Raw genomic sequence first — 24,573 nt, 5'->3', positions numbered from 1 at the left:
CGGGGATCATGAAGGAACTGGGTACAATACCACCTTCTGCAAGCCCGCTGGCCACTCTGGAGAAATCTCCAGCACCTCAATGGGTCAGCACCAAAAGATGGCCCATCATCTGCTGACCTACTATATTTATCCCAAGATCAACTGCACCACCTCAGCAACGAATTTTGAGCAATGCTTCATATGGCATATGCTGACATACAAGCCAATCAACATGCCAGTATTCTTGATTGCTCGTTTCCAAAAGAGCACTGGGTCTCTCAGGCTGGGCTCGCTCATCACCAGAATCCTCTTAGATCATCAAATTGATCTATCTGAGGAAACTAAGGCTAGAGGATCTGAGATAACCGCTACTTCGCTGAGGGCTTTAAAGTTCAATCAGCCAATTAAGAAAGGCAAAAATACTGATGAGGCTGATAAGGAGTCAACTGTCCCAAAGAAGGGCAAAAGGACAAAGGCTCCAGCTGACCGAAAGAGGAAAGCTGTTGGGACTCCTTCAAAGAAGGCTGAGCCTCAGGCCAAGAAGCCTAAGTCAGCTGTTGAAAAAGGTCAGGAGAGACCTACGATAGCTGAGAAGAGAAGCAGGCAAGATGAGCCTGATACAGAGGAAAGACTAGGTGCTGAGCAACCTCTGAAGAAGAAAAAGTCTTTAGAGCTGACCCCAATTGATGCTATCCCCACTGACATCATCGTTCCTGGTGATTCTCACTACACTCAGTGTCAAGGAACTAAAGCTGAGCATCAAGAAGATGATGTGGAACTGGATGATCACTTCATCACTCAAGTGGGAGAAGAATTAGATAACTCGGATCAGGATAATGAGGAAGAAGAATAAGAAGAAAACGGTCAGGATGATGCTGAGGAGACAGCTAGTGAAGAGGAAACTGCTGACCCAACTAACACTGAGTTGGCTGCAGATAAAGAACAAGTACAAGCTAATCAGCTTAATGCTGATCAAGAAGAGACTTCTCCTTCTCACTCAGGAGAATCTATCCAAGCTGATCCCACTCCTCCTCGAAGAAGAAGATTGATAAAGGCAAGTTAGCAAACAGTCATCGATCTCCATGTTCCAAAGCCGACCAAAGATCCTTCTTCTCTGAAGCTGAAGTTTTTCAGTAAGCAAACCCCTTCTTCTCAACAAGCTTCTCTTGAAAAGCAAGCCTCTGTTTCTTCACCAAAGGAACAAGCCGACTTGAATGCTTCTGCAAACTCAATAAGCCAAATCGAGCAAGTTCTCGTCAATGCTATTGTTCCAAGCACTGTGCTGACTCAAAATATTCATGCCCCAGTCAGCACTGACAGCATTAGAATTACTACTTCACCAACCATCACTACTGCCGATCAATCAACTCTTCCAGAACATCAAGTGTAGATTGACACCACACTTCCAGTCACTGACCCTATCATTACTTTGACTCCTCTACAAACTGGTCATACTGAAGAAACTAGGCAACATGATGATGAATCTCTCAACTATCTCCATGCCACCGAGTTTGGTAGAAAACTCATCAACTCGGTGCAGTCATTAATTCAGGACATTCATCAATCTGCTCAACCTACTGCTAGGTCAAGTAACAATGCATCAACTCAACTGTCCCAGGTCACTCAACTCTTAAATGAGGTTAAAGGACTGAAGGATCTACTAAGTGATATGATCTCAATTCAATCGCATCAGCCCAAGCAGGACTCAATCACTAAGCTAGCTGAGCTCCAACTGACAACTGTTCAACATCTTAACACTCTTCAAGGCCAAGTCCAGACCTTGTCAGCTGCGAATACTCAGTATGCCACTTCTGATGAAGTTAAGATGCTTTTTGCCCAGCTTCACACTAAGAAAATCAAGACCAACAATCAGCTGGCCTCTTACTCTCAATGCTCGGTGGAGCAAATAAGCGAAGCAGTTCGTCTGCTTAACTTAAATAAACAAGAGATGGACACTGACCAGATGAAGCAGAATGAGATTCTGGTCACTACCCAAAGGACCTTCACACATGTGCGACATAGTAATATCCAGCGCCAATACTATGACTCAGCTCTGCTGAAGACCTTTCATCAAGTCTTTGCTGCCCTGTCAGAGTCCATTACTTGGGTAGGTAAGTCTCAAGCTTACATACTGAGCTTACTCAGCGCTGCTGAAATCGACATTCCAAAAGAGCTCTTGAATGAAGGCGTTATTGTCTTTGACGACATTAACGAAAGTGCCGACAAACTTAAGGAGTTGTCCACCGTGCTAACCGCCGCTGTCTTAACCGACTCTTTTAGAATTCCTGCTCCTCCCGATGCTGACAAAACGGGGGAGAAAGAACAAGCTAGAACTCAGCAGGAGGCTCCTAGAAGCAGTCAGTCTAAGCAAAAGAAAAAGAAGCAGAAATAGGCTAGCTCAGCTTGGTTTAACTTAGTCTCTAGTCTATATGTTCTTTTATGCTCATCTTTTGCTATGTATGCTGACTACTTCACTTAAATACAATACTTGCATCTTTTATCCTAACTTGAGTTATTTCATATGATGCTGAGTATTATGTTATTATGTATCTTCAATTACATCAACTATGTTTACTGTCTAAATACTTATTGATTGTATCCCATGCTGATCAAATGTTTGACATTATCTTGTATGCTTACGAAACACTGTCTCATAAAAACCATTGAACAAAATGATTACTCAGTGCTCTGAATGATACACCTTCCGCTTAATACTGAGTAAAATAGAATATGTTCCATGAGCTGACCTATATCTGAAAACTGACCTTAGACCTACTCGATTAAACCTTAGAATGTTTAGAGTTAAAACTAAGTCAGTAGCTTAACCCTGACGGGGGAGTTTGCTAAGTAATAATAGGTCAACTATCATGGGGGAGCTCAATACTGAGTTCCTCGCTGAATAGTTTTGCCAACATCAAAATGGGGGAGTTTGTTGAAACACTTTTCCACATAATTTTGATTTGACAAAATTGTTTAAGTGTAATTAAAAATATTCTAAACACACAAAGTTTAAATGCTTTGATTTATTCTACTAATGTGTTTGTTCAATGTTGAGTTAAATTGTTTATAAGACATAAAGATTAAAAGGCCCAAAGCCCAATACGGAAGTCAAAGCCCAAGTCAAACAGTTCAAGGCAACTCGGCCCGCGTATGTCAAAACGCTTTCGTTATGTACAAAACGCAGCACAGCGGAAGAAGGATCTAGAAGACATTCGTTGAACAACTTTTGGACGAAGCTGCTGAGTTGAATCGACAAAGAGTACAAGACAGCAACTGAGCAAGAACAACTTCCAGACAAAGTGTTTCCACTTTGGGTAAAGTTCAGAAGACACAGAACGCTGTCTAGTTGACCTTACCATAAATGGAGAGACAATCTGCCGAGCTGACTAAAAATTGTTCAACACTGACCGAGGACAGAAGATACTCAAATCTGATTGGCCGAGAGCTCTGAGCAAGACTGAGTGACAACGACAGGAAGCCGTTTCCCTCCAACGGTTATTTTGAAATTCGAAATGACCGATGTCTCAGACGTCTCTATAAATAGAGCCCTTCAGTTGCTTCATTCCACACAGAACTTGAACAAGCCATTACGCTGACCAAAATTCTACTCAAAGTTCTGCAAGAAAAAGCAAAGCAATCTTACACCAAATTTCATATCTTTCGTGTAAAAGTCTAGAGTGATTATTCAATCATCTAAGGTGTCTTAGCAATTGTTGTTTAGGACAAACACTTATCATTTCTAGAGATTAGAAAGGAGAGGCTGAGTACTCGGTTAGAGTACTCAGCGAGAGATTAGGAGTGAGTAGAGGTATAGAGGAAGGTACTCTTGTTATACTCAGCTTCTAAGTTGTAAAAGGTTTGATGCTCTACCGTTAAAGAGCTCAGTAGAGAATTCGAAATCTCGAAACGTGTTCCGGGGACAAGACGTAGGCTTGGAGGCCGAACCTGGATAAATCTGCTGAGTAATATCTTTCTAACCTTAAACTCCTTAATATATATATTGCTTGCTTAAACAAAACTGACAAAGTAAAGAGGTCAAGCTGAGTTGTGCGCATTGAATATCTGAGCTCAGGAATAGACCCTAAGTGCTATCTCCTGACTCAAGTAAAGAAACTGACCTAGTCACCAGTTGACTAAGCCAGTGTCTTGCTATTCACTCAGCGCCGCTGTTAAAAACCTTTTTCTTGAAGAAAAAGAAGTCTGCCCTAGAGAAAAATTTTAAATAGTTCCTAACCCCCCTGGAACTATACTTGTAACGTCATAAGGGACCAACAATATATACATATATGTTTTTGATTTCAATGTATATCTATATTGAATAAAATGAATTTGATGATTTCTTACGAATTGTTTTTGGATTGAGAAATCTGTTGCGGTTATTGTTATTATTTTGGATTGAAGTCCAAATATGATTTTTATGATACAAAAGGGCTAATTGAAGCCAAATGATTTATGGTTATGAAATAGTTTGGAATTTGATTGTGAAATGAAATTTGAACACGTTATGATTTTATGATTTTATATCCATCGAAAGTTATCCGGATCGGTGGTTTTATATTTGAAGACCATGTTCAGTGAGGGACATGTCCTGTGTACACAGTCTGAAAGACCTATTGGGTATGGCAAAGAAGTGTCGGGTAAGACCATATGGGATAGGCAATGTTAAGAGACGTCTCGACTACATATGTGGTTATGGATTGATACTTAAGGGGAGAAACTCAAGGATGGATACAATGTTTTAAGTTCATTTGGATTATGTTTTCGGTTCTGATTGATTTTGATATAAGGTTTTACGTTTGATTGAATATGAGTTGGTTTGATAAAACACTTATTTGATTACAAGTTATTTGATTATGAATTGGTTTGAAAAAACGTTTATTTGTTTTGATTCGTTTTGATATAAGATGCATTATATATATAATATGCACTTAAGTTTTGAGTATATTTTATAAGGTTTTGATTAAATCCATTTATAAATGTATATATGTAGCTATGTTAAGTAAAGTTGGTTTTTATAGCTGATAGTTTCTTAATGACATTTTTGTCTCACCTTTTTTTAAATGTTTTAATATTTTTAGGTGAGAAAGTACAGGATATAGAGAAGGTTACCGACCGATTAGGCGAGGTTTGGACGTTGGCTACTTATTATTAGAATTATGGTTAGACCTTTGGTATTTCAATTGTAATATAATATGATATTATGATATCGGGATAAATTGGAGACTCTTAAGTGTTGATTATAATATTTCTATTTCACGCCCGATGCCGATTGAGGTCGTCTAGGATCGGGTGTGACAACAACTGTCATGTTCGTGACCTACCTGTCACGATCGTGACATGCTCGAAAATCTCACCAAGGGCAAGAATCATCTGTCGCGATCGTGACCCATGTCGCAATTGTGACAGACAAAATTCACCAACTTTGCATGGCAAGCCCAGTCACGAACGTGACACCCCTGTCTCGTTCATGTCCGACATTTTTATTGCAAAAATACATGATTCTTCACCACCAAGGCATCTCCTTCCATCTGAATCATCATTCTTATTCACCATTGGTTGTGACTTTCCATACTACTACTTGAAGAGTTACCATATTGAAAGGACACAATCCTTCACTATAAGAAGGATACTCCTCTCTCCATTTGAATATACAAGACAATACAAATTGATAATTTATAGAAATTCACAAGAGATATTCAAAGATATATTGAAGTATCAAGTTACAATAATTTCTAAGGCTTTAATTCCAGCATTGAAGGAAGCAAGATCGAGAGATACACTTTCTTGAGATACAAGATACAATTGAAGAAGATGAACTAGAGACTTGACATCCTTACAGAGACAGTAAAAGGATTCACAACCCATATGCTCTCATCTGTTACAGTCTTTATTCTCTGTATTCTTTACTTTTAACATATGATCAACACCGTCAAAACTTGTTTATCGAAAACACAATTCAATCGAATGCAAATTATTCTATGTTGAGCGCAGGTCTTCCAACTAATAAAATAATCTCATTTTTTTAATTTCAGGTCTTCCATTTCTTATCGATTTCGCACCTACTTAGATCGATAATCTCGAAAAATTGGTCTCTGTTTTCTATCCATATCTTCAAATTACCTTCCACGAATACCGGCGAACGTCTCAAGCACAGCGACGCCTACTCCGACATCCAAAATTCTCTCAGAGCCCATTCTTCCAAGCGTGCTAAGAGGCTTAAGGCTGGTGTTTCCAAAGATAGCAACTATATTGTTCTTACCATGGATGATTATGAAGAAATAACTAATGATTTTCACGGTACTAAAAGTCTGTGGGATTCCACCAAAAAAAACCCCTAAAACTCAATCCTTCTATTTCTACCCAGAAACAGATGCATGCAAATGGAATTCAATCCCAATTTGAAACAACCAAACTCGTTTTAATTCAATCTACATAACTAGTGGAAGAAGAAGAGTCAAGAGAGGGAAGAGAAATAAATCTCATAAGAGTTAACCAAGTTGAAGTTAACCAGGATCGTAATTAGTAAGAGTTAACTAAAGTTAGTGAGAGTTAACAGTGTTAAGAGTGATTAGAATTAGTATGACACATGTTATAAAAGAAGTGGGGGACAATTAAGGGACACCAAGTCCGGGACAGCAGATTCTCTCCCCTCATTTTGGTATAACCATTAATCATTCATTCCAACTAGAGATTGTAATGGGTAAGGTACCCGTAGGTAGTGTCAATCACAAACCCTTACTCATTTATTTTTTAATTATTCGTACCCATCTCATTACCCTAACCGGTATACTTGTTGCATCCCATACTCGTTCTATTTAAATTGCAGTTACCCTTACCCGTTAAGAATCATAGATTAAACAAAAAAAAAATCAAATTTAACAAAGTATAAATTTAATAAATCATCCGTTTAAAAATTGAACAAATTGAACCTTAATTAATAAGAATAAAGTAGTTTAATGGTACCACTCAATGGTTGAAAAATAAAAAATTAGAGTTTGAATATCACGTCTTACATCTAACAATAATATTTTTTGATATATAAAAGATTCATGATGGGTAATGGGTAACTGGATGGTATTCTCATACCCAGTGGCGAATACAGAACTACTCGACTGGGGGGGGGGGGGGAGGGGCAATTTAATACCAAAGCTGGGCGCCTCAAGTCTGGGGGTGCTAATTCAGCACCCCCAACCTTAAACAATGGAGACAGGGGAGCCGGAAACCACCCCTACTCTGGGTGGTTCCGACGGCCGGAGGGGCCCGGGCACCCCAGGCCCCCTGTCTCCGCCGTTGCTCATACCCGTCATAGATAATGGTTTTGATCTCATACACAGGGTCGGGTAATATCGGGTACCCGCGGTACAGTACCCGGTGCCATCCTTAATCCCAATTGATTAAGTTCATGATTTTTTTTATCACACTAAGCCACTAATTATATAAAAAAAAATCAGCTTTTAGCATAAAACTCGGTTAACAAAGTGTTGTTTTATTTCATTTACATCCAAATTTATATTTTTTAACTGTTTGAAAATAATTTTTACACGTATGATTTCATTTATAGACAAATTGTGAAAACTTTATAATAATGTAAAACATATAATTTTTGACACGTTTTTTAACTCACAATTAACTAAAAGGTTAGTTACATCAGGGTGCCCGCTATGGTTACTTTGTTTTTTACAAGTGTCTCCTGTGTAGAAAAAAAATTCAACTTTATCAAATTCATAAAATTATTAGCGTAAAATAGTAATAACAAATGATAAATTTATAGTTTTTTCTATTGGATTTAAAATCAGTAACTACGACTTTGATAAAATTAAAATAAAAAATATGAATTTTTAATATATTTATTAAAAAACTTTATGCGATGATAAATTAAAAATAGAGGCATAAGTTAACTGTAAAATTAAATTGAAACTTGATATATTTTTTCTTTTAAAAAAAAATTGAAACTTGATTTTTAATATAATTTTCTTTTAACTAAATTAAGAAGTATGAGTGTAATGTTACAATGAAATAATAAAAGATTAAACCTTTAATATATTGAAATGGAAATATAAGTAACTCAATAAATAAATATTAGAATGATTACTCTTCAAGAAAATAAATATTAGAATGATTAGGTTTTAATGATGTTTTTTTTAATATAAATAGTGATAAAATTATATAAAAGGATCTATTTCTTTTGGAAACCCAATTGATAAAAAAATTAAAAGACTTATTTTGTTATTTATAAATTTTTTATTATTAAATGGGCACTTATTACTTATTTTGTCTAGGGCCCTAAATTATCAGGACCGGCCCTGATCTCGAAGAGTTGTTATGATCGGAAAAGAACGTCAAAAATTCTACTTAATAACAAGAAATGTTAGATCTTACTATAAACCTTTTCTTTTTGTCTATGTGTCAGTCCAACTTGTTTGACTTTTTCAATTTGCGTGTAATACACATTCTATATGTAAATTGCATTTTTTACAACGTAAAAATTAATTAAATATATTTTAAGCAAGTGGAAGAAAATGGTGACTACATTTCATTTTTTTTATAGTAATGCTAATATTTCATTAAATCATAAAATTGCAAGTACCTAAGAGACCAGTAAGGAATATAATCTTACATACGTATAGGCTAAGCCTAATACATAGTCCATGAGGGCAAAAAAATGACTATTAAAAACAAAAAAAGCCATTAAAGGTATATTAAATATAGTAGCTCCAAATTCGCCATAAAGCAATTGTAGTCCAATCTTTAGTCTTTAAACCATTCTGAACTTTCGGATTTAAATCATTTCTTTTACAGCTACGTAAATTCAGTGATCTACAGATAAAATCTACCGTTTCTGTACTTGTTAACATTTCAAATAAGTTAAAGTGAGACATTTGATTGAAAGTTTAAGCGCAAATTAAGGGCCGATTATGTATTAAGGCTAGGCAGAAACTAATCCATCCCTGTGTTGTGGAAGATGGGTACGAACGAGTATGTATTCTGTAGAAATGCACATGTGTCGTTATCTAATTGGTTATCCATGAACAAGTCTAATATCATAATAGTTTCACCTACTTCACCCCTGTCCTGTGGATATTATTATGGGAATTTGACCCACAGAAAACCCTGGTCAAAATGGCACTATGTGGGACCCAACCCAATTCATACGTGGCACTACCCCTCAAAAACAGTGTTTCCACTTTCCAAAAAAAATAAAAAATAAAATAAAAAAATCTTAAACCGTATTTGATAAACCCTTTACGTCCACCATGTTAAATCGTTTTTTGGCGGGTAAATCCCTAATTTATCCTAATTAACATTTTCCCGCTACCTTTTGCTCTATCTGACACTGAAAAGGAATTATTTTTAATATTTTATTGGTAAGCAGACGAACCCCACATGCCATTGTTACAGCGGGGAAAGAAAGAAAGAAGGTAAAGAGACAAAACAATTTGCTGCAAAGGTTTTGTTTTTTTCCTTCATTAAATTAAGCTAGGGTTTTAAAGTGCTTTTTTTTTTTTTTTTAAAGAAAGGGTTTCTAAAGTTAAAACTGTTTAAAGTTGATTTTATTAACCAAAATATTTAGAGGTCCCTTTCTATCCTTTTTTGTTTTTGTCGTGGGTATGGTATGTTGTTCTACCGCTCTACTCATCACTGTAGTGCTTGCCTGAGATAAGCTAGGTTTTTGTAATTTCAAGAGCTTTTCTCTCTAAAGTTATGACTGGCAAGATTCTCTCGTGCCTACATTATTAAATTAATGGGTGTGGTGTGGAGATCTCTGTGAGAAATATTGCAGCAGTTTCTATCTCGTTTGATCTCTTAATGGTCCCCGGTTTGCCTTTCACTTTTATTTTTAGCTATTGAATGCTTTGCCTCATTTTGAGTTTCCTTTGAAGCCTTCGTCTCCCAAATCTGCTCCAGTATGAGGTAATCAGTGACGGGCTGCTTAACTCATTTTCAGATTCTTACTTGCATGTGGATAATTTCTGCTCTTTGTCTTCAAGAAAAGGCATTTCGCCATCTCTTATTTTCTCACTGTAAATGCTAGAAAATTAATTGAGCTTGATGATTCAGAGGTCTTAAAGTTGAAGCCTTGCTTTCCATTATATTGAACTAGGCATTTGTGGTTTATTATTTTGTTATAGGCTTTATCCGGTCCCAGATTCATTAGAGTGTAAAGCTCACTTGTGTGTGCGTGTGGATATGAAGCTATTTAGGGTTCTAGTTTTTTCTCTCTTTTTCTTTTCTGCAATGGGGCAACTTCCTTCACAAGACATTTTAGCATTGCTTGAATTTAAGAAGGGTATAAAGCATGACCCTACTGGTTATGTCCTTGAATCATGGAATGAAGAATCTATTGATTTTGATGGTTGCCCTTCATCCTGGAACGGTATAGTCTGTAATAACGGGAATGTTGCCGCTGTTGTCCTTGCTAATTTGGGCCTTTCTGCTGATGTTGATTTGAGCATATTTGCAAACCTCACAAACCTTGTCAAACTCTCTATGCCAAACAACTCTATAGCCGGGAAGATTCCTGACAACATCGACGATTTCAAAAGCCTTGAGTTCCTGGATATATCTAACAATCTATTTTCATCGTCTTTACCAACAGCGTTCGGTAAATTGTCAAGCTTAAAGAACCTCTCATTGGCTGGTAATAATTTCTCTGGCTCGATTCCAGAATCAATTTCAGGCCTAGCATCAGTCCAGTCCTTGGACTTCAGCCGTAACTTCTTTTCTGGGCTACTTCCAACTTCATTGACCCGACTGAATAACCTCGTCTATTTAAATTTATCTTCTAATGGGTTCACTAAGAGAATTCCGAAAGGATTTGAGCTCATGTCCGGTTTACAGGTGCTTGACTTACATGGAAATACGTTCAACGGTCATCTAGACGGGGAGTTTTATCTTCTTACTAATGTCAGTTATGTTGATCTGAGTTGCAACATGCTTGCAAGCTCTAGTTCGGAGAAGCTACTGCCAGGTATTTCTGAAAGCATTAAGTACTTAAATCTCAGCCACAACCAGCTCACTGGATCACTGGTGGGCGGAGGTGAGCTGCGTTTGTTTGCAAGCTTGAAGGTTCTGGACTTGAGCTATAATCAGCTGTCTGGTGACTTGCCTGGATTTGATTTTGCTTATGAGCTTCAGGTCCTTAGGCTCAGCAACAACAGGTTCTCTGGGTTTATTCCTAATGATCTGTTGAAAGGAGATTCGCTACTTCTAACTGAACTAGATTTGAGTGGCAACAATCTCACAGGTGCATCCTAGTTTTCTTCTTTAGCTTCTTGCAAGTTGCTTAGTAATTTTATGAATAAACTTTAGTTATGCTTTGGCTATTGCGGTCCATTTTTACTATGTCTCTCAAATTCAGTTTCCATCTTGCAGGACCAATAAGTATGATAATGTCAACAGCACTACGTGTCCTTAATCTCTCGTTGAATGGACTTATAGGTGATCTTCCTCTGGTGACAGGAAGCTGTGCTGTGCTTGATCTATCAAACAACCAATTTGAAGGAAACCTAACCAGAATAGCAAAGTGGGGCGACATTGAGCATCTCGATCTCAGCCAGAATCACTTGACAGGAATATTTCCTGAAGTGCTCCCGCAATTTTTGCGTTTACATCATCTGAACCTTTCTCACAACTCACTTAGTAGCTCTCTACCTAAAGCTGTTGCAATGTACCCTAAGCTTCAAGTCCTAGATCTCAGTTCTAATAAGTTGGATGGACCACTTTTGACCACAATATTAACGTCACCTACTTTGCGAGAAGTCCACCTTGAAAATAATTTACTTAAGGGTGATATTGATTTTTCTCCTCCTGCTAATAGCCAATCCAATCTTGAAGTTATTGATCTTTCTCACAACCAACTTGATGGATATTTTCCTGATAGATTTGGTTCACTGACTGGACTTAAAGTGCTCAATCTTGCTGGAAATAATTTATCAGGTTCTTTGCCAACTTCCATGGATGGTATGGTCACACTAACCTCTTTGGATTTATCTCAAAATCATTTCACAGGTCCTGTTCCAAACAATCTGACTAGCAACCTTGGAAGCTTTAACGTTTCATATAATGATCTTTCTGGGGTTGTCCCAGAAAGTCTGAGGACATTCCCTACTTCTTCTTTCTATCCTGGGAATACCAGATTACGTCTTCCTAGTGGTCCTCCTGGACCCGAAAATGCTCCAGCTGTACAATCTAGGAGGAAACCAATCAACACCATTGTCAAAGTGGTTGTGATAGTCGCATGTGTGATAGCAGTGATCATTCTTATCATGCTTGCTATCTTCATACATTATGTCCGGATATCAAGGAGATCTCCGAATAATGTCAGGAGCAAAGGTATGGGAAGGCAAACTCCGGCCAACCCGTCTGGTATTAGTGGGACAGGAAGTGGTGGTGCCTTGATTGTTTCAGCTGAGGATCTTATGGCATCACGCAAAGGTTCGTCATCTGAGATTATCAGTCCTGGTGAAAAAATGACTGCTGTAACAGGGTTCTCTCCATCAAAGCCCAGTCATTTGTCGTGGTCACCTGGATCTGGGGATTCATTCACTGCTGAGACATTTGCAAGGCTGGATGTGAGGTCTCCAGATAGATTGGTTGGTGAGCTTTATTTTCTTGATGATACAATCACATTGACTTCCGAGGAGCTGTCAAGGGCACCGGCTGAAGTCTTGGGAAGGAGCAGTCATGGGACTTCGTACCGAGCAACACTGGATAATGGGATGTTTCTGACTGTGAAATGGCTAAGAGAAGGGGTGGCAAAGCAAAAGAAGGAATTTGCTAAGGAGGCTAAAAAGTTTGCAAACATCAGGCATCCAAATGTGGTGGGTTTAAGAGGATACTACTGGGGACCCACACAGCATGAGAAGCTGATTCTCTCAGATTTCATCTCACCTGGAAGTCTTGCAACCTTTCTTTATGGTAAATTCTTGACTTTTTTATACTTTTGTCTGGTTGGCTTGCTATGAGATTCTATAACATTTGAATTCGGGTAATTAATCTTCTGGCAGAACCTTAAAGAGACAATGTTTGCCTACTACTATGCTGTTATTAATTAGATGTTCAATAGTTTAGATGATATGTTGATTGATTTACATTTCATTCCTGTAATCAGATCGACCAGGAAGAAAAGGGCCACCGTTGACGTGGGCACAGAGGTTAAAAATAGCAGTTGATGTTGCACGTGGCCTGAACTATCTCCATTTTGATCGTGCTGTTCCTCATGGGAACATTAAAGCAACAAATGTATTGCTAGATGGGCCTGATCTTAATGCACGTGTTGCTGATTACTGCCTTCACAGGCTAATGACACAAGCAGGCACCATTGAACAGATACTTGATGCTGGAGTATTAGGTTATCGGGCACCAGAATTGGCAGCTTCGAAGAAACCTCTTCCTTCCTTTAAGTCAGATGTTTATGCCTTTGGAGTAATATTGTTAGAACTGTTAAGTGGCAGGTGTGCTGGTGATGTGATTTCTGGAGAAGATGGAGGAATTGATTTGACAGATTGGGTGAGGGTCACAGGCTCAGATTGCTATGATCCTACCCTTGCACCAGAAATGGTGAATCCTAGTGTTGAAAAGGGAATGAAGGAGGTCCTTGGACTAGCATTAAGATGCATAAGATCAGTCTCAGAGAGGCCAGGTATAAAGACCATTTATGAAGATCTTTCATCCATTTAGTTTTTAAGTTTTTTTTTTTTTTTTTTTTTTTTTCCTTTTTGGGGGTTTAATATCTCATTGGCCTCACATTTGATTTTAGATTTTTAGGATTGTTAGGCAATTGGTGTAAAAAAAAGGGAGCAGATTTTGAATGGATCCAAAATGTGTTACCTCTTCTATGCAATAGAATGTTTTGCTCACCACAAGTCATTTATTTATTATACCTGCATCTTTGATCCTTTCTAGACCTGCGTATATTTTTCTAATGATTTTATAAAAAATAAAATATCAGTGGTTTAATATTTTAAATCCATACTAAACATTATTGTTTTTGTTTACTCCATTTTCTTCTTTTTTCGTTTTTCGTTTTTCATATTGAAAATGAGAGTTTTAGGTGGTTGGTTGGGGAATTGTTGTTTCCCTTTTCCAAGGGTAGGAATTCCTGCCTTTCCAAGGTGAAGAATGGTAGGTTTGAACTTGATTGTGTAAATTCTGATCAAATCTGATTTGACTAGCTATTTGTGTAGACCTGTTTGGTAAAAATTAGTTGATTGATAATAGCGGTTTGTGCAAAAAGACGAATAAGGGCATTAATTTTGGCGCAGGAGAAGAGAGAGTCTATCTATTAAGGTTAAAGAAGAAAAAGCTCATTTTAAGAGCTTTTTCTAAATTAGCGTTTTCATCCCAAAACTCTCTCCCAAACCTCTCTCTACCAAACACTCCAATTAGCGGTTTCAGTGGTCAAATCTCTAAAGTTAATCAAAATCGCTCTTTTTATCCCAAAACGCTCTTTACCAAACAGAGCTAATATGTAACGAGTTACAAACAGTCGTTGTTTGTTAATGAACATACTTTAGATCTTTATTTGTAAATTTATAAACTAGATGCTTGTGTTTGTAAATAGGGTAAACAACACATTTTTTTTTTATACATTGCCACTAAGTTAAATATAGATAAACAAAAGGCATTATGAGAGGTTTGTCATAGCTGTAGTAGTTTTGCTCAGATTAAAAGTGGAATTTGGTGGAATCCTAATTAGATTTAAATACTTATTAATTAAAAAATTAAATACATAAGAATTTTAGTTAAGTTAATTTTAGCTAATTAATTAATTGATTAATTTAGGAATACTAATCCTAATTACTGATTAGAATAAGGGGGTGTTTGGTTTGGGGTCTTTAGGAATAGGAATGGGAATGGGAATGGGAGGGTTTCATTCCCTTTGTTCTTGTTTGTTTACAAAAAAAACTCATTCCCTTTACCCACTTTAGGTTAAGTCATTACCCCACTTTAGGTTAAGCCATTATCTCATGCCCCCTAGGGAATTGGATTCCCTTTACCTCATTCCATTTCCTAAACATATCAAAACACATAGGGGAATTAATGCTTATTCATTTTCTTTCCTTTAGTTTTTCTTTTTTGATTCCTTTTCCCTTATCCATTGTGAACCAAACGCCCCCTGAGTGTTCAACTGGAAGTTAATTGTATCTATATAAATAGATGTTTAAGTTAAATCTAAGAACTTAGTTATTTATTTTAACTAAGAGAAAAGTCACTCTCTTCCTCTCTCTCTCTATGTATTCGGCGTACCTTCTCTCTATGAGACTTCATTTGTAGTTCGTGGATTATTTGTTCTTCCTCCTAAATAATTTAAATGTGAGAAGAGTGTGACTTGTGATATAAGTTCGCAGTTTTAAAGAGATTATTTTGCTCCCTACTCAAGATTAATCAAAGTTTCAAAAGATAAGTCTCAAACCTGTATTTGAGTCCATTTGGTTATTTATGTAGTAAAATCATTCTTTGGTATTAGAGCTCTAGAATTTATGTTCTAGTTAATTAATTAAGAATTAATAGTCGAAACGATAAATTTATTCATATAAAAATTAATTAATATCTTAGGGTTAGTTTTTTTAATATAATTAAGATGTTTTTAGCATATAGTTTTGTCAAAATTAGATTGTAAAATCGCAATAGACAATGTTCTTGCGATAGGAAAGTCTGTTTTTCTACTTTAAAATACAATTCCATCAGTTAAGGCATGTGATGTCTATTCTAAAAACTGGCTTGTCGTTTTGAAAATCTGATTCACCAACGTGATCGGCGACCCTTAAAACCTTAGGAAGGACGGTGCGTGGGCCACATGTGGCGTCGTTCCTATCACACGCGTGGACAACACATGCCATGTGGCGCAACTTGATTAGTTTGTGTGTGCCACATGGCATCAAGTGGACCAGTAATACAGTGTCATTTGGCGCACGTGGCCCGCACGCGCTGGCACTCTAAGTGGCTTGTGCAATGACTTCTGGAGACTTTTTCACCTCTGTTTTTTAGACCCTATTTAATTATCTTTTCTGATTTTTTTACGTATTTTGTTTATTTTTTCAATAAATAGAATATTTTATTTTGCATTAAAGAATGTTAAAAAATCATTTTAAAATTACAGAATTAATTTTAAAATTTTAAAAAAATATGGAATATTTAAGAAAAAATTCCAATTATCCCCAATAAGAATAACGTGGATCAAATGAAACTGTTCAAAATTCGTTTTTGATGATAACAGTTAAGAAATTTTTAAATATTGATTCTATTTCTTTATCAGTTATGGATATTATTATCGTCATCGCTCGCTATCCTATTCAAATTATCAAGCTAAATAATTTGATGAAGGAAATCAAACGTTGCAAGATGAGTCATTTTGCTCGATGCGAATGATATTCATGAAATATCATCCCACATCATCAAGATGCAAAATTTGATACATAGGACAATTATGCTAAGAGGTTTACCAAAGACTGTTATGTACAACTTTGAGAAAGTCACTTTCAACTCCAAATATGAAAAACTTAGTAGCTGAATGTTAGAGGTTCGGAGAAATGAGCTATAAGCCAATTATACTGACTTTCATGGAATGTTTAAAGTGCCAATGAGTAACTATGTCTGAAGCTAATTCCTACATGAAACTAAGATCTGAAAAATAAATTGCAACTTTGTGTTACAAGAGAAAGTTTGGTTGAGTCCCGAATGAACTAACTGAGAAAGTACGAATGTCCATCTCGGTCAGAAAGATACGATCATATGATCACAAAGCAAACTTGTTTAGAACTTAGTTTGGTTGGTTAGGTATAATAAGAGTTAGTTAGAAGCTTTCAGATAATTTCAATCAGTTTTATGGATAGATATTAATTATTGTTATGATTTCATTTTCTTTAATAAAGTTTATTGATGTTGAATATGAAATTATTTATTATTTTATTTTAGTTAAATGATAGTTATATATAGAAATTATAACTTAGGTGACAAGACATAGAACAATAGAATTAATATCCATCTTGTATGAGATGAAGGTTAATCCATAAAACATAGTCATCAATGCATAATATTTAATTAATAAAGGTGATCATTACAGAGGATGGTTAGAGCCTAATTAGGTATTTTTTCGAATTTAGATCTAGTGAGAAACTTTATTGATTAGGTATAAGTTGCATAGAGAACAAAGTTGTGTTGATAACATAACTTCCTATTAACGTGTGCAATTAAATGTAGATCAATTTATTACAATGGCAATTGCATCCAAATCAATCATTGTTGGATTGAACAAAGATCTCAAATTGAATAAGAATAACTATGATGCCTTGAGCATCAAGATAGTTTATATGCTAGAGGAACAGGATGTCATCGAACCCTTGGAAATCATACTGGTAGAACCTGGGGAAGGCCAAACCGCTCAACATATGTGTGATAGAGATGCTTATGTCACGTGGAAAAGAAGAATTTCATTGCTCGTCTTATCATACTTAGTACTATAGAAGATGACCTGAGACAATAGTTTTGTGTTCATCAAACCGCCAGGGATCTTTGGAAAGCCCTATAACAAGCTTTTGGAGGTTTCTCCGTGAAAAAAGCTTAGGTCTCTAACAATAAAGTTTGATACATATTAGAAACGACTTGATCATGACATTAAGAAGCATCTCAGACAGATGTCCAACATGATCACTCAACTTAACTCAGCAAGTCATGTGATGACTGATCAGTAGAAAGTCCACACAGTTATCTGCTCTTTGCCTAACAGTTGGGAGCATATGAAAATGCACTTAACTCATTGTACTACCATAAGAACCTTTGATGATGTGAGAAAACATCCCAAATTGGAAGAGGACGTTTGATCGCAAGTAAAAGAACTGTTGAAGCAAACTATGTTGTTTCCTTTCCAACTAAACAAGGTAAGAAATGTAGAAGTTTCTCTGGTAAAGGCAAGGGCAAGGGTAAAGACAATCAGACTGAGAAATTTGAAAGAAACGCAATAAGAAACAAAAGAACAGGAAGGTAGATACCACTAAATTATAGTGCAATAACTTCTAGAATAAAGGGCATTATGCAAAAGAGTGCACATTGATAGGGGTCAAAAACCCCTATCTTTGGGTACGGTTTTAGAACGGTTTTTAGCGTTATTTAGTTAATAAGCGAGCAATTCTCGCATTTAAATGCTTTTGTGTGAGTTAGTTAGAAATTGGAAACGTTTTATTTACTTTTCGTTGTTCAGGCTCGTTTTATGATCAATTTAGGCAAAAACGACCAAAACGGCATGCATATTATAATTCCGTTATCTTTTGAAGCTAATTGATCCGTCAAAAGTCGCACCGAACGAAGCGTTTGCTCAAATAAGCGATTGGCGGGTCAATTTAGCCTTTGGACTAATGTTATCTGGAGTTTTTGTGCATGCACATGGATAAGTTCGGGCGAAAAACGCTTTATTGGCATTCAGCGACCGCGCGGGGGCGCATCGGGCTAGACTGCTCGACGAACTGGCCTATTCTCGCCGAGCTGGCTATGCTAGCTCGCCGAGCAGGCCCTCAGAGGCCTGCTCGCCGAGCAGCTCGCCCTGCTCGGCGAGCAGACCTGCGGGAATTGGTCAAAAAGACCAATTCCGCACCCACGATGCCACGATGAACCCCACGACTTCCTACCTGCATAAGGACACGAAAATAGGTCAAGAAAAGGCCCAAGCCACGCCTATAAATAGGATTTTTCCAATGTAATTAGATATCTTTTATCTTTTGTAATTTTCTTAGCTTTTCATCTTGAGAAATCCTCTCCACATCCTCCATATCCTTCAAACCTCCATTGAAGACACCTCCGAAGCTCTGTTCACCGAGGATTGCTCAAGCTCCATCCTTAAGTCCTAGGAAGACGCCTGCATTGGTAGGCAGGTTCCCTGAAAGGGATTTTTCTTCTTTTACATTCTGTCTAGCCTCTGATACATGTTATGAATCCTAGGCTCATTGTAACTTCGTGACAATACTTTCATCTCTGATATATATTATGGTTTTTGTTCATTCAATTGTTTTAATGGTTTAACCTTTGTCTTACGCTTTGTCTGATTGGTTTAACTCATTCGATAATCCCAAAATCAAGTTGGCACATATTGCGAGCTGAATCTGACCTAGTCAGTGCCTATAGGATTGACGACCCTATAGAAGATTAAGCCCAAATTGCTGAGCCTTAGAGCTAGTTTCGGCCTTACAAGGGAATCACGAACTAGGGACTTTAGGAGGATAGGTCGGGTTAATCGCCTCGGACACAAGTGACTTAGGTTTTAATTCAATTGCTTAAACAATCTATTTTCATTATCATCGTATCCCTTCATGTTCCTTCGGATAATTGCATTGGTAAAAGATCACTTAGGAGTAGTTTAACTTAATTAGGGGTAGAGTAATTTAATTAGGCGTAGAATAACTTAGTTAGAATCAGATAACTTAGCTAGGAGTAGTATAATTCAACCTAGGAGTAGATTAATTTAAGAAAAACCAACTCAAAACCCCCTAAGCCTAGATAACACCTGAAACCAAGTAACTCGATACTTGCAGAAATAAATCCTGTGGACGATACCTGGACTTTCCAGAATTTTATTACTTGATAACGACGGGGTACACTTATCCCTTAGTGAGTCTCGCGGTGCGACTGCCGTGAGGTGCATCAAGTTTTTGGCGTCGTTGCCGGGGATTTATTTCTTCTGCAATATCGAACCAAAGGTCGATTTGTTAGTTTAGGCATTCATTGTAAATATCCTTTGTCTATAACATCTATACTTATTTATATACTTGTTTATATTCATACTTACGTGTACAAATACTCGTTTGTTTATTTATACCTAAAAGTACATATGACCTTTCTATACTTGCTTATATCTACCATGTTCTCTCATAACATGCGTAGTTGTTCATACATATTCTTATTTATACTTGTTTATACAAACGTGTACCTATACTTGTTAAATTCATCTATACTTTTTTGTCTGTACTTGTTTATACCTTTTACACTTGTTCATTCTTATATTTATTTGTTCATATTCTGAGTCATACTCATTCATACTTGTTTGTCCCTACTAGTCTGTACCATGTACATCAATCTATGTCTGTCAATAATAAGAATACTTGTATAAAACTGTGCAACCATGTATGATATGTATAATTGTCTTTCATAAGAAAAATTTCTGCTTTCATTTATTTCTTGTATTTATTTCTTCTCAGCGTATGCCTACGAGATCAGCGAAAATACCATGTGTCCCTCTTAACCCTGAACTTGAACGTACTCTTCGCAGGAGCAAACAGATCGGAAAGCTGAAGCAAGACGAGATCATCGAGCCTATCAAGATGACTGACAATGAACGGAACAATGAACGGAACATTGAGAACACCGGGCCAGAAAATGACACTCGTTTGATGAGTGAGATCCTGGCACCACACCGACACCAGCATTTGTCCGGCATTGCCGCTCCAAATATTTCGGCTAACACATACGAAATCAAGTCCGGTATAATTCACCTGATCCAATAGACCGGATTGTTTGGAGGAGAAGCACATGAAATCCCGAATGATCATCTGGATCGCTTCCTAATGTGCGCAGACACTGCAAGAACAAATGGGATTCCCCAAGATGCTGCTAGGCTGAAGTTGTTCCCGTTTTCTCTGACTGGGCAAGCTTTGGAATGGCTGAGAACACTGGAGCCCGGATCAATCACGACTTGGGCAGGATTGGAGAAGGAATTCTTGTCCTACTACTTTCCTCCCTCGAAGACAGCAATGCTCAGGGGTGAGATCACATCCTTCCACCAACCCGAGCATGAAGCGCTCCACACATCTTGGACCCGATTCAGAAAAATGTTGCGCATGTGCCCTCATCATGACATACCCAAGCATCAATTGGTGAGCGTCTTCTATCACAGACTGACACCCACCAACAGAGCTATTGTAGACTCCGCAGCGGGTGGAGATTTGTTTAGGAAGACAGCAACAGAGGCGTATGACATGATTAACGAGCTGGCTAGGAAGAGCGTGCAGTGGCAAGAGGAGAAACTCACTGGCCCCACAAGGCAGCGGGTGTTTGCTGTGGAAGAACAAGAACAAAATCCAAGTGTTGCGGATATAAGTAGGAAGATGGACGTCCTATTGGCTAAACTCAGCCAACCTCCCACCTGTATGCACTGTGGCAGCGACCACCATGGAAAGGACTGTCAGGCAGGGAGCCCTTTCGCTAGAGATGGGGTGGAGATGGTCAATTATATTGGGGGGTAGCCGAGGTATAACCAGAACTATAACAACTACAACCCCAACAACCACAACTCCTACAACAACAACAACAACTATAGGAGGCCTCAGCACCCGAACCTATCTTACGGGAATTCAAATCAGAACGTGCTTCGACCTCTCAGCGGTTTTGTTCAGGAACATAGAGAGAAGGGGCTTGGCATGCCCCCATATCAACAGTAGAACCAAGGGCCAATGCAACCTCCTAAAGAATCTGACGAGGTGGTTACTCTCTTAAAGGAGATCTCGGCTAGGCTTGCCAACAATGAAGCTTTCTGCAAGGATCTGAGCAACCAGGTAGCCCAGATCAATAGGGATAGGCAAGAAAGGCCACAGGGTTCTCTCCCAAGCACAACGGAGAAGAATCCAAAGATCCTGAGAAAGGATTGAGTAAGGGGGAGAAATTGAGTTCTCCTCGGTTTAATTTCAAGCTTGAACAATTGTGTCTGCATTTTTTCCATTCTTTTTGTTTTGATTAAGTTTGATTGTCAGTCTTTGATTTTATATTTTGTTATATATAAACTGTCAAGCTTTGCAACCCATACTCTCTCTAAATTAAAAAAAAAAGAGAAAAACAGAAAAAAGAAAAGAAAAGAAAAGAAAAGAGACGAACAAAAAAGGGAGAACTTCATTCCCCAGTTCTTAAAATCAAACGTCTCAAGAAAACGTCCTAAAAAGAGAATAATGAATGAATAAAAAGCTCAGTCACTTCATATTTGCTAAAGCCATTTGAACTTTGTTTTTCTAGCGCTAGAACTATTAACCCTTGTTTTACCTTTAACCCTCTAACACATTACAAACCCAATTCGAGGCTGTTTTTGATATCATTGGAGTCATATAGCATAGTAGAGGAACTCGGATGAACGTGCAAAATCAACGTAATCCTAAGCAAGAACATAAGCCGAGAGTAAACACTTTAGCCACCAAAATTGTGTGAAATGAGTGAACTACCTATGGTGAGGTGTTTTACTTAGCGATCCCCTCAAGCTCGTTTAATTGAACATGTGTCCTTTGTCTTAAAACATATGACCTATGGTAATTGAAATGCGGCTTTTGGATATCGTGTCTCTACTTTGTACTTCCGAATGCATGTAATTACAGATGCTCGAAATTGTGTCAAGCACCTAGTCAAACCGGGAGGTTTTCTAGCTTGCTTGTGATTGCGGGTTTAGTTTTTTAGTTTACTTGGGGACAAGTAAAGTTTTAAGTGCGAGGAGGTTTGATAGCGGTAAAAAACCCCTATCTTTGGGTACGGTTTTAGAACGGTTTTTAGCGTTATTTAGTTAATAAGCGAGCAATTCTCGCATTTAAATGCTTTTGTGTGAGTTAGTTAGAAATTGGAAACGTTTTATTTACTTTTCGTTGTTCAGGCTCGTTTTATGATCAATTTAGGCAAAAACGGCCAAAACGGCATGCATATTATAATTCCGTTATCTTTTGAAGCTAATTGATCCATCAAAAGTCGCACCGAATGAAGCGTTTGCTCAAATAAGCGATTGGCGGGTCAATTTATCCTTTGGACTAATGTTATCTGGAGTTTTTGTGCATGCGCAGGGATAAGTTCGGGCGAAAAACGCTTTATTGGCATTCGGCGACCGCGCGGGGGCGGATCGGGCTAGACTACTCGACGAACTGGCCTATTTTAGGCCAGCTCACCGAGAAGGCCCTCAGGGGCCTGCTCGGGCGAGCTGGCGCGGCCAGCTTGCGGTGAGTTGGCCTCCGTAGGCCAGCTCGCCGAGCAGGCCCCTGGAGGCCTGTTCGCCGAGCAGGCAATGCCTGCTCGCCGAGCTGGCCCTCAGAGGCCTGCTCGCGGCGAGCAGACCTGCGGGAATTGGTCAAAAAGACCAATTCCGCCCCCACGACGTCACGATGGACCCCACGACTTCCTACCTGCATAAGGACACGAAAATAGGTCAAGAAAAGGGCCCGAGCCATGCCTATAAATAGGATTTTTCCAATGTAATTAGATATCTTTTATCTTTTGTAATTTTCTTAGCTTTTCATCTTGAGAAATCCTCTCCACCTCCTCCATATCCTTCAAACCTCCATTGAAGACACCTCCGAAGCTCCGTTCATCGAGGATTGCTCAAGCTCCATCCTTAAGTCCTAGGAAGACGCCTGCATTGGTAGACAGGTTCCCTGAAAGGGATTTTTCTTCTTTTACATTCTGTCTAGCCTCTGATACATGTTATGAATCCTAGGCTCATTGTAACTTCGTGACAATACTTTCATCTCTGATATATATTATGGTTTTTGTTCATTCAATTGTTTTAATGCTTTAACCTTTGTCTTACGCTTTGTCTGATTGGTTTAACTCATTCGATAATCCCAAAATCAAGTTGGCACATATTGCGAGCTGAATCTGACCTAGTCAGTGCCTATAGGATTGACGACCCTATAGAAGATTAAGCCCAAATTGCTGAGCCTTAGAGCTAGTTTCGGCCTTACAAGGGAATCACGAACTAGGAACTTTAGGAGGATAGGTCGGGTTAATCGCCTCAGACACAAGTGACTTAGGTTTTAATTCAATTGCTTAAACAATCTATTTTCATTATCATCGTAGCCGTTCATGTTCCTTCAGATAATTGCATTGGTAAAAGATCACTTAGGAGTAGTTTAACTTAATTAGGGGTAGAGTAATTTAATTAGGCGTAGAATAACTTAGTTAGAATCAGATAACTTAGCTAGGAGTAGTATAATTCAACCTAGGAGTAGATTAATTTAAGAAAAACCAACTCAAAACCCCCTAAGCCTAGATAACACCTGAAACCAAGTAACTCGATACTTGCAGAAATAAATCCTGTGGACGATACCTGGACTTTCCAGAATTTTATTACTTGATAACGACGGGGTACACTTATCCCTTAGTGAGTCTCGCGGTGCGACTGCCGTGAGGCGCATCACACATCCCCAAAGGTACATTCTATTAACTCAAAGATGAGTGAATTGTTCGTATCTAGCACTATTTTTGACTGAATTTAGTCCTACGTGAATTGTTGGTTCAAGTGCCACAGACCAACGTGACAAGAGATTGTGAAACCTTCATTGAATTTTGACAGATCTCAAAAGGATCAAAGGGGATCTATGTAGGCAACAACACCAGATTTGGAGTTGAAGGGATCAAAACTTGTATTGAACATACGAGAAGGTCGAACTCTAATCCTACACGATGTCTTGTTCGTTCTGGAGATTCGAATAAATCTCGTTTCTGTAACTATTGTAATGAAATTAGGGTTTAATTTCCATATTTGTAGTGTAATTTCAACATTTTAAGATGGTTGAGTTGGTTAATATGTATGTTTTAATGTAAGAGGTTATGAGTTTAAATCCCCATTTGTTAGATAAGTTTAAG

The 24,573-nt window shown here is 37.9% G+C and overlaps 1 protein-coding gene across 1 annotated transcript; it reads left to right on the top strand.

Annotated features, from left to right (window-relative positions):
• The first annotated feature begins 9,465 nt into the window (after window positions 1-9,465).
• Window positions 9,466-13,870, top strand: LOC136200692 (LRR receptor-like serine/threonine-protein kinase GHR1). The gene is made up of 3 exons (XM_065991115.1): window positions 9,466-11,224; window positions 11,353-12,897; window positions 13,091-13,870. The coding sequence occupies exons 1-3, from the start codon at window positions 10,168-10,170 to the stop codon at window positions 13,657-13,659; spliced, it is 3,171 nt and encodes a 1,056-aa protein (XP_065847187.1). The 5' UTR covers window positions 9,466-10,167; the 3' UTR covers window positions 13,660-13,870.
• The last annotated feature ends 10,703 nt before the right edge of the window (window positions 13,871-24,573 follow it).

Source organism: Euphorbia lathyris, chromosome 1, assembly GCF_963576675.1.
Source record: "Euphorbia lathyris chromosome 1, ddEupLath1.1, whole genome shotgun sequence".
Taxonomy (NCBI): Eukaryota; Viridiplantae; Streptophyta; class Magnoliopsida; order Malpighiales; family Euphorbiaceae; genus Euphorbia; species Euphorbia lathyris.
The sequence above is the reverse complement of the archived record's forward strand: the minus strand, read 5'-3'. Positions and strand labels throughout refer to the sequence as shown.